Source organism: Ptychodera flava, chromosome 4, assembly GCF_041260155.1.
Source record: "Ptychodera flava strain L36383 chromosome 4, AS_Pfla_20210202, whole genome shotgun sequence".
Classification (NCBI taxonomy): Eukaryota; Metazoa; Hemichordata; class Enteropneusta; family Ptychoderidae; genus Ptychodera; species Ptychodera flava.
The window spans coordinates 12,864,359-12,879,907 of NC_091931.1; the positions used below are offsets into that span (position 1 = coordinate 12,864,359).

Here is a 15,549-nt window from a genome sequence, read left to right on the forward strand (position 1 = left end):
GTACATATCTTTGGCATATCTGAAAACTACTTAAAGATCTTGTGCACACATTAGATGTGAAAATGCACAAAATTGTTCTTCAAATTCCTAAATTAAGGCATTCAATAAATTACTGATTACATAAATAATCTTATTGATCAGAAGTAAATGTAATGCCTGCATTTCACATCAATGAAAAGAAAGTAACTCTTTTTCACCTGTAGCGTTTCTGTTTCTATGAGTGATCTGTATTGTAAACTTGTCGAAGACTCCAGATGCAACAGCTGGCCTGTCACATTTGTTTTATAACCATCTTCTTGAACCCTCCACGGCACCATAACCTCTACGTACGAACCAGCACCGATGTTCATGTGTATTGCATTGGTTTCCTGAATATAAAGGTTATTGCAATATGTTAGGCCAAGAAGAATATTTCAAATTGTTCTTTGGAATCACCACATCTACTTTAGCCAATTTGGAAGTTATTTTCACACTTAGCAAATATATATAATTCTGGACTGCAATTATTTTAGTGCTGTCGGGTTTTTTATTTTCTTCATTGAGCATCTGGAAATGATTGGATTTTGTTTGGTCAACACTGCTTGCACTGTAATGCCTCTGTTATTGTGGACAGTTTGTAAAATCTACACTCAAGATTAAATGATGTTAATAGTGGGAGACTTTGCTTGTTTGTTAAACAAATTTGCTCGGCACCTCTGTTTCTTTGCCAAAAATATCCAAGGAATAATAATTTTTTTCTCTGGTCTTTATGTCAACTTACAGGGGCTGTTGCTTTTCATAATTTTTTCCCCAATATTGAATTTTTGTATTTACACTCTTGTTTCTTGTTCATATCACTAATGTACACTACAGATTCATTCCTTAACTTACCCTCAACACAGTCTGATTATGAATTATGTATATCACTGTTGTGAGGAAGATATGTAAATTTATGACTATAGAAAACAATAGAAAATTGCTACAAAGATAACACCATTACAAAAGGTTCACAAATTTTACTGACTCTTTCCATAGCTGGGTGAGAAGAAGAATGTGATTTTAAACTGATGTCAGGATGTTTCACTAGGGTTTTCCTAGAATTTTCAGAAATTCTTGTTAAAAATTTATGCATTTATTTGTTTCATGAAATTGACAGAATTTTGAGATCATTTGAAACCAACACTATGAAGCACTCACCTTATTTTTTGTAAATAAAATATCAATGGTAGCATCGGCAATAATGTTCATCCGGAAATCAAATCGCGTGAATTGACGTGGTTCTCCTGCCTTTGGAGGCTCCGTCACCTGCATTGCTTGGAAATCGACTGGAAAAAACAACTTCTGTAACAGTTCCCTGAAGGCAGAAAAAACGGCCATGTAAGAAATATGTCAATAGGGTTGACAGATTACAACATACAGCAAAATTTCCCCGGGCCTATTTATTTAAACTGTACATAGCATGGGTTCCATTTCTCAAAACAGAAGAGGAAATGTTGATCTGTTTCAAAATGAATAAGATCAGCTTTTCTATCATAACAGAATAAAATTGTAAACATACGGTAGGTTCACAGTGATAAACACTTAGTTATGACAATCTATCATTTATGATGGAACTAAGGCAAATTGACTGATAATTTTTGTGTACATTTCCTTTTGAATTTCACGATACCGTATTCTTGTCATGCGACGCTGATCTGGTTTTCAATTGGCAATATCTTACACATTCATCTTAGTTTGAAAATGTACATGTATGTGTGTGGTTGGTAGAATAGTTGAAACACAGCAACGTCTAAAGGCCATATGTTACAACTTATAAACCCGTTGGAAAATGAACAGTATATCTGACGCACACTCCACTGCCTGCAACCAGCTGTGGCACGTATAAATCTTATTCAACACAAAACCGATGCTTCTCTCTCATCTAATCCACGGTGCAGTCAGAAATGTGACAAAAGCTGTCTGTTACACTGAACAGACAATTGTATGCTTGGGTCAGCTTCTGCCTCTTTCGACACAGTTGTCAAATTGCATTTTGCGACAATTTCCATATACTTTGGACCGCCATTTTTTCAACAATATCTAGCTGAACAATCAACATGAAATTCAATAATTTGGCAACAATTGTTTTGTATGGCTTCTAACAGTACATGTATTACTGAAAGCTCTTCAAGGGATGTATTATTTGCCTTGGTTCAAATATTATTATTATATGTGTCCATTACATCAAAATCTAATGCACATGAGACAAGACACAACTTCCTTCACATTTTCCTGATACGCCTATTCATCTGCTATATTAGGGCACAAGACATAGCCTTGAGCTATGAGGGCAATACTGCAAAGTTCTATATTTGGCCCATGTGTCAAATAAACACAATGCTGTGAAAATGGCAGTCGTAATATCAACGTGAAACAAGTACTAGCTGTCATAATCAATGTAAAATACATTGTATGTACACCCACCCATCCGCCAACTGCCTACCTGACTGACCAACCTACCCCGCTACATACCCTATATATATTCAATAATGGTCTTATAAATAAGACTTTACTTTGTTTGAATTATACGTGATGTAACAAGTCATTCTAATACCTCTGCAAAAGATCAGTTTATGTCAACTTAAATGTCAGTTCAGACTGTCCTGCAGTGACATGACAAATACATGTAGAGAGCTCACTGGGATGACACTGCACAATTTACAGAGCAATACAGTTTTAGGTCTTCAGATTCAAAAACCAAACTACATTAGGTGATGAAGTCAAAGTCATTAATACATGTCAATTTAGAAGGATTAACTCTACATGTAACAGATTCGCACACATAAGCCTAAAAAATTGCAATTAATTCACTAATAGCAGTTACTCAAAATCCTTGAACTATTTGCTTTAAAATAAATGCTGTACTTTAAAACTGTGTACTGTACCTAAAGGGTTACTTGACACTCACTATGAAAACAACAAAAGCATGAGTGTCTTAACAAAAAATTTACACCACACAGTACATACATTGTAATTTTTTTGTAAATGACGTGACACTCTGAAAAGTTGACATGGTTACGTCTGGTGTACCCAATCTGACACTGCTAATTGTTATGCTAATCTTTGTCTCGCCATATTTGGAAATGTAAAACTCTATAATCAGATTGTATGGTGACGGCTGTGTTGATGGAATTTACAAATAAAGTCCATTTGCATGTTTTTCCTCACCGTTGCCTATCTGCCCATGGTCCATAACTGATGTCAGTTCCCTTGCCACATTTGACATCAATGCCCCAGCATGGATCGTCTGTTTGGTCTTCATCAGAGTCCGGTACCAAACCTTCACAATGAAAACAACCATGGCATATGTATCAGGATGGGGTGGGGCAATGTCAAAAGTTGCTATCAGATACAAGAATTAAATAGATCTGTCTACCATAATATCACAATATATTGTAACTATCTTGCATCCATGAATTGTCAATGCAAAATGTCAAATTTGAATATTCATAAATCATAAATTGCCAAAGAAATAAGTGCACAGACAGAAATTAACAGACAGTTTTGCAGAAGACACCAGACTGTTAACACACTTCTGTAATAATTGTTAGTCAGTAATCTATTTGGGGGCTCCGCTTTGGAACACGTAGGTTAGCATGCTGCAAAATTTAACTTCAAAGATTCCAGCCAAAATAATTGTACATTTAGAAAACAGAATCTTCATCTAAAGTATTCATATCTGAATGAAACTTTATTTCGGGTTTTTTGGTTATGTTTACTCCCATCTCCAATATCTGCCAGAAAGATATCCGTATCTTGACATTCACTGAACTCTGTACAGTACAAAACTTCTGCAAGTAATTATGGTAATTTCGTATAGGAACTAGAAAGCTTTAGAAGTGCTGCTAAATCCCATCTGTGAGAGATTACAGTCATTTATATATGAGAATGTGAAATGTAATCAGTACCTGGGAGAGCCTGTCAAACTTTGACCTGATAAGATGGTCATCAACATTGCAGTAACTGTGACACAGATAGAAGGTTCAAGTTGTCTGAGACCAGACATCTAATGACACTGAGAAATAACACAGAGATACATGTACAGGACTAAATGATTATGAGAGCTGAAGACACAGATTTACCTGGTTCATCGACATAGTAATACAGGTCAACATCATTTGATTGTAGGACAACAAAGCCTTCTCCCATGTATCTTGGTGGGCTGAAAAAAAATTTGATTTAGAGTGAAGTTTGGTGACTTTTTTGGATCCATGGGAATGCACTGATTTATCACTAAACACACAGTGATATATGTTTTTTAATTTGGTTGTATTCATTACCCTCATTGAATCATACACTCTGAAATTTCAGTATGAACCCACTATTTTCTGAGCCAAGAAAAAGCCATGTGGCAAACATATTTATATGGCAAAGGCATTTACAAGCGCAATCAGGCTGAAGTTCATTACAAGTATTACTCCTAAGCGGTTTACCATAACATTTTGTCATAAATATTGTGTTACTGTAGGGGGTTGGGAATTTCATGTCCTACTTAAAAGGAAACATGAAACTACACTCGTGTCAAGCAAAGATATGAAATTTTAATGTTTCTAATGTAAATATCAAGCTGTTTTTTTACCATACTTTCATCCTTGAAATTTATTTTAAGATACAGAAACTTGAATATTATTATGTCCTTGTTGTTAATATGAAGCTGACAAATGTAATGCTATTTTTGAAAAACAGACAAGGCCAAGGCCATGGTTGACGGATACAGCTAAGGTTATCATGACTCTGACAATATACTGTATGTTTACAAGACTACAGGGCACTGTTTGACAGCATATAAACATCTGCATTCTTTAATTTTGACCTTTGACATGTTCTGGATACACTCAGCTGCACAAGATTATCAGGAAATATTGTGTGTGACCTATGCCACAACAAACATACTTTATCTCTCTCTCTCTCTGGAAAAGAAAGGGTGTGAATCAGAAATCAATAAAACACATAGCAACTTTCAAGATGTGTCTTATATTGTTATTTATATTTTCATGTTCAAATTGTGTACTTCCTACCCAAAGCTGCCATTTTTATCATTCAGATTCACAGTAAATACATTCTTATTGAACTGAAAAGCAATTACATAAAATAAACTGAGTTACATTGAACTGAATTGAATTTATTAAAGTTTAATATATCCGTAAGTTATTAGATTGCATATTGCTTACTTGATAACTTTGAAACTATGACAACAACATTAAGATATACGGTAAATTGAGACAAAAGTAAATTATCATTGAGCATTTGATAGTCTGAGAAATCAAGTATTTCATGAGATCACATGTCAATTTACATTTTATCTATAAAATGACAATTTGATGCTCATCTTAGCACGTAAAATAAATATTACAATAGATTGGGTAATCATTGCCTATTTATCTAGTCAATAGTCAGTGCATGAATAGCATCACAATTAGAGAGGTGTTAAAGTTCATTCTTTCCCTTCAAGTGGAACACTTCACATAAGTCACTGTATTGACATCCTCGATATCCAGCAGTTGCATGCATATGTACACGTCTAGTATTTTGCAAATGACGCACAAGGTATTAAAAGCAGTTTTCTAAAATTTTCCAGTACAGGTATGCACGCGATGCTTGCCAAATGTTTGATTTTTATTCCAATGCCTAATGAGGAAGTTTGTGACAGCTTGACATCCACTGCTTCCCTATAATATTTACATTTATACCCGATTTCCTGTATCTTTTTGCATTTTTGATAAGATGTACTTATGCACAAATGCTTACAGAAGTGTGACCACAGAACATTTTTTAAATATTTAGGATAAACAAACATATAACTTAGATTTTAACAACTAAATTATGTTCAAATTGTGAACTCAAATATGGCTGCCACAAATATATCACGATAGGCACCTGAATTTAATTAACCACATCCACCACCAAGGATTGAAATAGTGATATTTTCAAAGACAATATGGCTTGATACCAGGAATCAAAAACATCTCCCAGAAGATTGCATACCGGTAGTACATGGTTGGTAAGCAAAATGCAAACGATACAGTTACTATGCAATGGGGCTTTAATAAGTGGAAGGAAAGACAGTAACCTACAGCAAGTGCATGTAATGGTGAACAATGATAGGTGTATATTCCAGTCACCATGTGTGAAAGGAAAACTGATTTGGGTGATTCCACTGATTTGTGTAACAGATATGATATGAAGGGTAAATGTGTATTGAGTGTTAACATTGGTAACAACCAAGATCTGAACAACTGCACCAAAAACAGCAATACATGATTTATCTTGGCCTCTCTATTGGAGCAGAGAGAAAAAAATGTTTAGACCTCTGTACTGCATGATGATGTAGTCCACTCAACCACTTCACCAAGGGTCAATGTAGCTTTCAGAAACATCAATTTCAAATCAATCATAAGAAGTCAGTTGAAGTTGTAAACCAGTAGAGAGTGACTCTGGGCATTTTGTATCAAAATTCAAGGAGAATGTCAAGCCATCAGAACGTGAAGCCATTAATGGAATCTTAAATTATAACAAGCTATTGCATTTGTAAATTTAAACACATGCAAACGGGCATCTAATGCTCAAATGCAACATATTACCGCTAGTATTAAACCTGTGTAATGTGTACTAATGAGCATTATTGGAGATAATTATTGATTGGATTGTGTATTATATACACAACGTGGGTTAGAAATCATGAAAGTTTCAGATTTTCTGCAATAAAATAGTATTCCTGAATTCTATCTGACTATAATTACATTTACAAAGGTACATATTATAAGCTTTTTTGATATTTTTTTCTGAATTTCACCTTTGGCCATCCATTGCTAGTCTGAAAATTTCAACTGCATGAACTGTGAATCACAGTACACATGCATAAACACAGTATTGCTGAGTCATGATGCAAAGTGCATTCATGTCATTTCATCGCATCATTTAGGTCAATGTCATGACATAACACTCTGTATACTCAACTGGGTTTTGATCATTTTAGTCAGATTCCTTTGTAAATTTCAAGGGCCAGTACATCTGTAGCTGTCACATTTGATAATTATTTTCACTATTTTTGCTTTCCTGCAGTTTCTAGTTCTACTCCCATAGCATGTTGAAATCACAGTTGATTGTGATTAGGTACATGGCAATTTCCCCACTGACGTGGAAAAAATGGGAATCGTGAAACAGAATTGCCACTTCACATCATGGCTGCCATGTACTTGAAAGTAGCTATGCTGTGATTGGTTACCTAGTGATAGTGTACAATCAATTGAAACATTTTAAGTCAGAGTAATGCGCTGTGTGTACAGCCAGCCATTATGTGATAGTGACTTTTTTGTGTGTTGAGATTGGCAATCGCACCCAAAAATGCATAGGAGATCCATTTTGATGGCAGAAGTACAGCAGGTACGAATTTTGATGTAGAATGGAAGCCATCGATGCTGGTTCATTGGTGCCGCTTTGTGAGAGAAAACAGTCTGAGCTAGGCAATTCAGTAGGGCATAAGAATTGAAGTACAGATTGAATAAAAAATGTCACTTTAACCGTTTTTTATTACCTACCATCATAATAATTTATAGAGATCGAATCAATGTGTACATGTGTACCATGTTTCATTTTGCACAAATATTTCAATAAAATAAAGAAGAGAACATAATTATGTGAATAATGTGTACAGTAGTAAATGCGCACTTTGCTTTCAGGAGGACAAACAATGGAAATGTTTATCACACATCACACAGAGATGCATGTAGGAAGAGGAGCACAAATACGCAATTTCACTTACTCATCCATGGGTGGCCCTTCATACTTGGGACTCTGCGCTAACATCACTCGTACATTCTCCATTTTACACTTGACACTGTGCATAAACAGATCAAGAGGTGACGATGTCTGCTTCGTTGTGTACACAATACGAGTATCTTCCACGCTTACCATGAGTGTCGTCGGTGCCAAACGATTGCCAAATACAACCCGTCCCTGTGATGACAAATCAAGACTTGACTGAATACAGTGGAACTGTAATACATGTCTACATGTGTAAAGTAGTGTGAAAGTAAAAAAAATTCAAAATATTTAAATCACTCGGCATTTTTCAAAGGTACAAGTGTCTGCATTATAGGAGAACACTTGGTTTTGTCATAAGTTAAAGATAGACTATGATATTACAGAACTTCAATAATAATCTTTCGGAGATTGAACCTGTAATTGTGTAAAAGGCCTGGATACTACCCTTGGGTAAATAGAGACAGGTGAGCAGATTCCAGGGTCAAGGGTCTGACCATGAACTTTTACGACTGGATCAATGAATTCACCTTTCTGTTGGTCTGTTTGACCAGTTAATGCTAACATAGTTCTACCATAATAGCTACACAACAGATTACCAAGTCACATGCTGAATGGAGGACTATGTGTACCTTGAGAGTGGTTCTCAAAACCACCAAAGACCAAAGTATTTGCTTTTCCCAATTAGATAGTGATGTCCCAGAGTACTGGGATACAATACAAGGTGTTGAAAGTTGAGGTGAAAGTGCCTTGGGGGCCGTTTTTTCAGACTCTCAAATAGTTTTTACAAGATTTTCCCAATCTTGTGCTTGAACCGACTCATTTTGAAGCTTCTACAGTAAATAAAGTTTTGATAAACTGTCTTTTGTTTGTGAAAATTGAAAGTTTTAATTTCCTCAAAGTGTAAGCACAGTGTATCTATACGAATTTCAATTTAAAAGTGTTTCATCCAGGATGGCATCAACAGGGGGAATTTCCCACTTTACCAGAAAATTTAGGGGTGATTTCACCAGTTTATGTGTTCTACTTGTATCTCTGAGGTGTGACAGGCACCATTTCATGGGGGCTGGTCCCCCTTGACAAATTACTTGGGGCTGCTAACATGTCAGCAGAGGGGGAATCCCGCCACCCCCGTCTAGATGAAACACTGCAATTATCACTAAATTTTGGAATTTTGTAATTCAGAATTTTGAAAAGTGTCTCCAGATTTTTTATTGTGATTGTAAAAGAGAACAGTTGAAATTTTCCTCAAGAAACTTTGAGCACAAAATTCCAGCATTTCATAGAATTTTACACCCCAATTTACAAACTGAGTAGCAATGTGAAAAGAAAGGCAGCCTGATGTTGTTCCCGTCTCTACAGAGTAGGAATCTGAGCTTTGCCATTTTCAGAGATGCAAATTACACTCACTGTTGATATGTCGATCTTTATCACTGGAATCAAATCCCGCCAAGTCACTCCTTCACTTTTATTTCTGATGGCTGCCGTCTGTTCTTGTCTGTGAGGTGGAAAATAGTTTCAGTGAAAGAAAGAACAAAAAGGATTGTTATAAATGATATATATCTATTATGATTAAACAGATTCATTAAACAGTGAATAAAAAATGTATTGAATGCTAACAATGCCGGAACATGAAGTGCTGGGACGGATATTTCCACCTTGATTGTTTCGCATATTTTTTATTTCTCTCTGTTTCAAAGCATGAGAGAAACAAACAGGGTATACTCATGAGCCAGTAGCTGTAGCGTCTGATAAATTTCACAGTTTTTGTTTTTAATATAAATTGCAGTTTCTTTTTCTACTCTACCAAAGGCATGTTGAGATACACAGTATTCAGCTCTTCAACTCGGCCTGTACATGTGTAGACCACTTTGCTACAGTTGGCAAGCAAATTCTGGTCTGGACTAGAATTCAAATGTAAACCATAACAGTGCATTCTACAATTTACAGACACTGTATTGCCTGGCTAAATACATGTAGTAGGTGCTTGTACCTGCTGTGTGGAGTAGAACTAGAACTTGCAAATGACAACCAAAACAATAACCGTGAAAGAATAATCAACAGTAACATCTTCTGGCTCTTTAATGTGAATATCTAAATTAGAAGTAATTATTATTATCATTATTATAATAATTACTTTTCTGTTTCCTTTTACATAATCTATCTGGCTGTCTGAACACTCTTCAATCAGTGCTTGGAAATCTATCAGATTTTCACCAGATGTCTTTCTTTGATTGCTTTGCTTGCTTATTCCCTTGATTGTTTTATGTATTCAAGGGTACCAGCAGATTATAATCAGCCAATTTGCAGCAATGACACAGAAACCAATTCTTTGTTTCTGGGAATCACCATTGGTATTTTCAATTTCCTTCTCAAGAACTTGAAATACATGTATATAGATATGTAAAAATTGATGTCACAAAAATGAAATATGATAAACATGATACAGCAGTGAGGGACTGATTAAACCTCATACTGACAAATACAAATAAATAAAGACTTCAAAATTTGGCATAATGAGGATTACAGAAGGGATTTTGGAAATTATGCACAATATTCTTTTCTGACTGTTACTTTTTTTAAGCAATAAAACACATTCAGCGACAGTTCACTACAAGATTTTGACCAGTTCACGATATATATGAAATGGATTGGTCAAAATCAAGTGTTATACCATTGCTGGGTGTGATTTATTGCTATTTGAAATCCTGGCATAGAAAGTCAAAAAAGGATTTTTGCTCTAGCCATGAGCTCGTGCGTGTACCAGCCATGCTATATCGCCATTATACCATGGTTCTTATCACATCTCGACCAATCAGATCACTGTATTTGCACCATCGATATACTGGTATGATATAATCTACATTATCACATTCAAAATAGGGGCAATATTACCTCTTGCGTTCTGGTAAATCACAATATGTCATCATACAAACCAATCAACAGACTTTCTATGTTCAAGGCATTTCAAGTTATAAACAGGCAAAAGTGCCGATACAAACTTTGTGACACCTGTATTCAAAAGAGGTGCATAGCATATCAGAATTACACTCCCTGATATATGGTTTTGGTAGCTAGCTGGTTCACACAACTACATGTCATATAAAGATGATGACTGTACCTCTTCTGATTGGCTGCTTTCTTTCTCTCTTTTTCACTCTCCGGTATCATTGTTGGCTCAAGGCCAAACTTCTTTTCCATCTGGCTGTACAGTGATGACCTATTGTACAGGTGATATTCAAATCCATTCAGGAGTATATTCAGTCTGGTCTCAGCGTGTGACATGTCCGCTGAAAGATACAAGACAAAAACACTATTTCTTATTCCTCTGTAACTTTTTGTTTTTATTTAAGGTAAATTGCCTCGAAAATACATATTAACTCTATATCATATACAATTTGTTGGTCAAGTACCAAACTTTTGCATGGTGACCCTCAACTTTTGAGATGCAACTTTTACTCTTGATTTTGGAAAAGAGGTTGAAAGATTGCAAAGGGAATTTTTAGCAAAGTTCAGTGTATAAAGCTTTTTACATGTAATTTTCGAAGTGCAAACTACACGGACCCTGAAGCATGGATGGCAGAACTCATAACCTCAAACAGCTTACTTGAACTGAAGCAAGACTGGTTAACTAGAACAAGTCACAATATTAACCTTTTGAGAGCAAAAGTCAATTCTTGTCACCTTCATAAAATATAGCCTAGACAACTCTTTTTTCATATCCAGACAATATTTTTTTGATTTTCTCCAAAATTTTGATCATGAACTGTTGCAAATGAAAAGTAATGTCCATTCTGTCAAAAATTATCAAAAAATTACAGAAAAATTCATAAAAATTGGTAAAATGTTGCACTAAAATTTTGGTTGGAAAAATTACAGCACTCAATGGGTTAACTTTATGTGAAGAACAGAGATTTTTATACAAAAATGCAGTATTTGACATTAAATCACTTATAAAATTGTCATGTTTGAAATGTACTGGTATGCCATGGGTGGAAAACAGAAAACGGCAGCTTAGGGCTAATGCATTTTATTTGCAGTATTCACTGTGTAAAGCATAACAGTCAGACTTTACTCAACTGGAAAAACAATGTACCACGTCACATAAATTTATTTCCTTATATGGCTTTGATGTATCTACCATACCGGTACACTAATAAAATATGCTCCAATCTGGATTGCAATGTAATAGATTTAATCAATAATCTGTATCCCAGAACAATTTTACATTAATCTCATTCTTGTAAGTGCAGAGGGAACGTTAAAATCTTGTCTGGAGACTTCAAAATGGCACATACCGGAGTATGCTTACAGATGAGTCATTTTGTCTTACGCTGAAAATTTATTCCATTGTCTTGGTGAACATCATCTTCATTGTTTTGCCCAATTACAGTCTGCTATGCTCATGAAGGATTACACTGGTTTCTCATGTCAAAGAATATAATAAATTGCAAATGGGGCGGCCATACCCAGTACAAAGTCCATGTAACAGATTTCATAATGGACGGCAATCTACATTGTCCTTATAATTCACCTTTGTTGCTCTACATCAGCACCATGTAGGCTGCAAATCCACGATTGGATTAACATTCGCTATAAATCTGATGTGAATCTATCTATTGCAGAATAGGATTACTGTCTGTATGTTGAGTCACACGTGTATTTTTAAAAAGACAACATACCAAACTTCCTGTTTGCATATTTTTGCTGGGAGTCTGTATTTGTGAATTGTATATTACTAAGCTGTGCAAACACATATTGCAGCATACATTTATGATGAAAATTCACCCACATATCTTTCAGGCTGCGAAACTCAATCCAAACATTAAACTGTTTCAAATCAACCATCCTGAGTCTATTGCTACACACATATACTTCACTGAAAAATCTGAAATATTTCAATACTTGTAATAATCAATTGCAAATAAATAAAATACAAGCAATTCAATACAGTAAGTGGAATTACAGGGGCAAAAAAAATCATTAATGCTGCATTTTAATGCAGAATACAGACAAATGACGGATCTGAAATACTGAACTTGTCATATTATTTGACAGTTTCTATACCTACTTTTTTTAAATAACATGATTTGTAGTTTTACTATATGGGTGATCTCATAGTAGACCCATATCAGTCAAAGGTTGCAGAACGTAGGCATACTCATTTCAATCAGATTTTCTGCAGCAGACTGATGCACATCTGGTGTTGCGGAATCCATGGCAGCAGGAGAAAATCAATACTGGTGAGCAGACCTGTCTATTCTGCTGGAAAATTTTCCATCAATCTACTCTGCACCGGTGTTCAAATTAAAATTCAATCCATTCGCTGTGTCCTAAATTAGCATGTTACATGCACTGCAATTGCATTTTACATCGGTTTTCGATTGTCATTACTGCTGCTTTGTTTCAAGGTCAAGTTTCAAACTGCTAAATGCTTTGAGCGGCACTATTTCTCAATATTTAAACGGCTGGTACAATGCAGCTGTAATTTTCTTAAGATTTTTTTCAGTTTTTTGCTTTTAATGTCAACTGCAGTTTCTTGTTCAGCTCTACAAAGCATGTTGAGATACACAGTATTCAGCTTGTCAACTCAGTCTGTACCTGTCTAGACTGCATTGTTACTGCTGACTCGTGAATTCTGGTCCAGACTAGAATTCAAATGTAAACAATAACAGTGCATTTTACATGCATAGACACTGTGTTGACAAGGTAAATGGTAGTTCTTACCACTATCCTTCTATAGAGGGACCATGTTCTTACACATGCTTGACGGAGTAGAAAAAGAACTTGCAATTGAATTTCTACAACAAACATAGTGAGAAATCATTAAAAGTTACAGGTACAGGCCCTTAATATTCTTTCCTGCTTGACAGTTTCTCATGCCTAGAAGTCACTGTGCCCGCCAAATGTGACTCACACGGATTGGTAGCCAGTTAATTCTCTAGCTTTCTCTCCCTTATTTCTAGCCTAGATATTGACTTTCAAATCCACAGATAGGCTTGAGAAACAGTAATAAATCTCTTGTAGGAAGAGAGGCATTTCCTTTCAATCCCTGAATCTGAAACTGTTATGTATAAACAACTGACAGGACAAAATTGCAGAGATCCATATCTTTAACAACAGCTAGGTTGACTTGGAGGTGGATACATGTATTTCCAAAGTGTACATGTATCCCTATTCTATTTGATTATTCATTTTTCAACCAGTACCTGTCGTTACAATTTTGTTTAGTTTTTGTCATAATTTACTAAGTCTCATAACGCAATAACGTCTGATTGATTAAAACCTGCACTGCTATTGATCACAATACTATTGCTGACGAAAGGAAACTGGTCATATGTGAAGCAGTCATTTATGACTTTCCTTTAAATATATCGCTGGTAATTAATCTAAGCAAACCATCAAGGACATTGCGGACGTTGTAAAACAACCTGAATGTTATTTTTGTTCAACATGCTCAAAACCTCATATTTGAAAATTGAACAATACTAAAGAAGGTCAAAAAATGTTTAAAAAAAACCCAGACTGTCTACTGTGGTCTGTAATCTATCCACCATGAAAACACATCTAAATTCAATTTGATAAACAGAACCTCCATGAGTAAACATAGAATAATTTCTAATAATATAAATAATACACGTATGCTGGTACTGTATATTTACTTTGTTAAACCCTGAGTTGATAATGCTGCAAGTGTCAACACAACAAATTAAAAATGCAAACACCAAAATTGAAGCCATATTATCATAGATAGCACAAGCCCCTGGGCAAACCTCTGATCAATCCACACCATATATGTAGGGGCAAGACATGTAAATGAGTATTCAGCTGACATACAGGTACATGAACAAAGCCAAGTCATGGACTACACATGTATGATACCTCACTTGAAAAGAAACCACCATGTCTTTGTTGTATATTACTTTTTAGTAATATTATGAAAATTATTTTCATTTCATTTTTATTTCATTTAATTCATTTTTAATTTACTATAAATAGCTGGTACCGAAACATGAACTCTTGACCTCTGTGTCAGTAATTATTCAATTCACTTAATCCAACACACACAGGCTTTGTTGACTGGCATGCCATCATTACTAGATACACATGTATATATCACCTGACTTTGACCTTGCCTCACTGGGGTGCTTTGAGGTCATGAGTGGTTCTGCTACACTCCTAGGCTGACTAGGATTAAATGCAAAAAGGGCAGTTTAAGGTCATCATGCCCTGGTCACCATGGAATACACATTGCCAAAGTCCTTTATTGTGATTATTGAATTAGTTCTTGTTGACCTTGACTGACCACCCTTATCTATATGTATTATGGTGTTATCCCTTGGCTTTCATCTTACCTTTGATTCGATTAAAATGTTATCAATTTGCCTTCACATAAAGCTGATAAACAATCTGTGCCTTAAAAAAAGTGTTTCAGATAAAATACTTTGTAGCGTATAGACAGTGAGTGACTGTGACCACTTGATGATTGGGAAGATGCAATCAACCACTGTCAACTTCCAGTTGCCATAGAGACAAGAAATCAAAGTCTGGTATGTTTATCACCATCCCAGAACTTTGTGGAATGTCAATGAGTAAATTATCTGTGTGTTGCATACTATAAGACCTAAAGTACTCGTGTTTTAAGACTTTCGCCATGCACATGTAGACCAGAAAACTGCAGCAATTCAATCTCTCAAACCTTGTAGTTTTGCCTTGATGTTATCATTGGCAAATGTGACATAACCCTGTACAGTCAGTGACCTTCACCAT

At 35.4% G+C, this 15,549-nt stretch overlaps 1 protein-coding gene across 1 annotated transcript in view; it reads right to left on the minus strand.

Moving 5' to 3' along the window:
* LOC139130920 (bridge-like lipid transfer protein family member 1) overlaps nucleotides 1-15,549 on the minus strand; it is a 92,254-nt gene that overhangs the window by 60,673 nt on the left and 16,032 nt on the right. Inside the window, 7 exon segments of the mRNA XM_070696732.1 lie at nucleotides 198-368; nucleotides 1,177-1,333; nucleotides 3,187-3,298; nucleotides 4,101-4,180; nucleotides 7,781-7,974; nucleotides 9,190-9,277; nucleotides 10,901-11,069. Of these exon segments, the coding sequence (XP_070552833.1) occupies nucleotides 198-368; nucleotides 1,177-1,333; nucleotides 3,187-3,298; nucleotides 4,101-4,180; nucleotides 7,781-7,974; nucleotides 9,190-9,277; nucleotides 10,901-11,069 (971 nt within the window).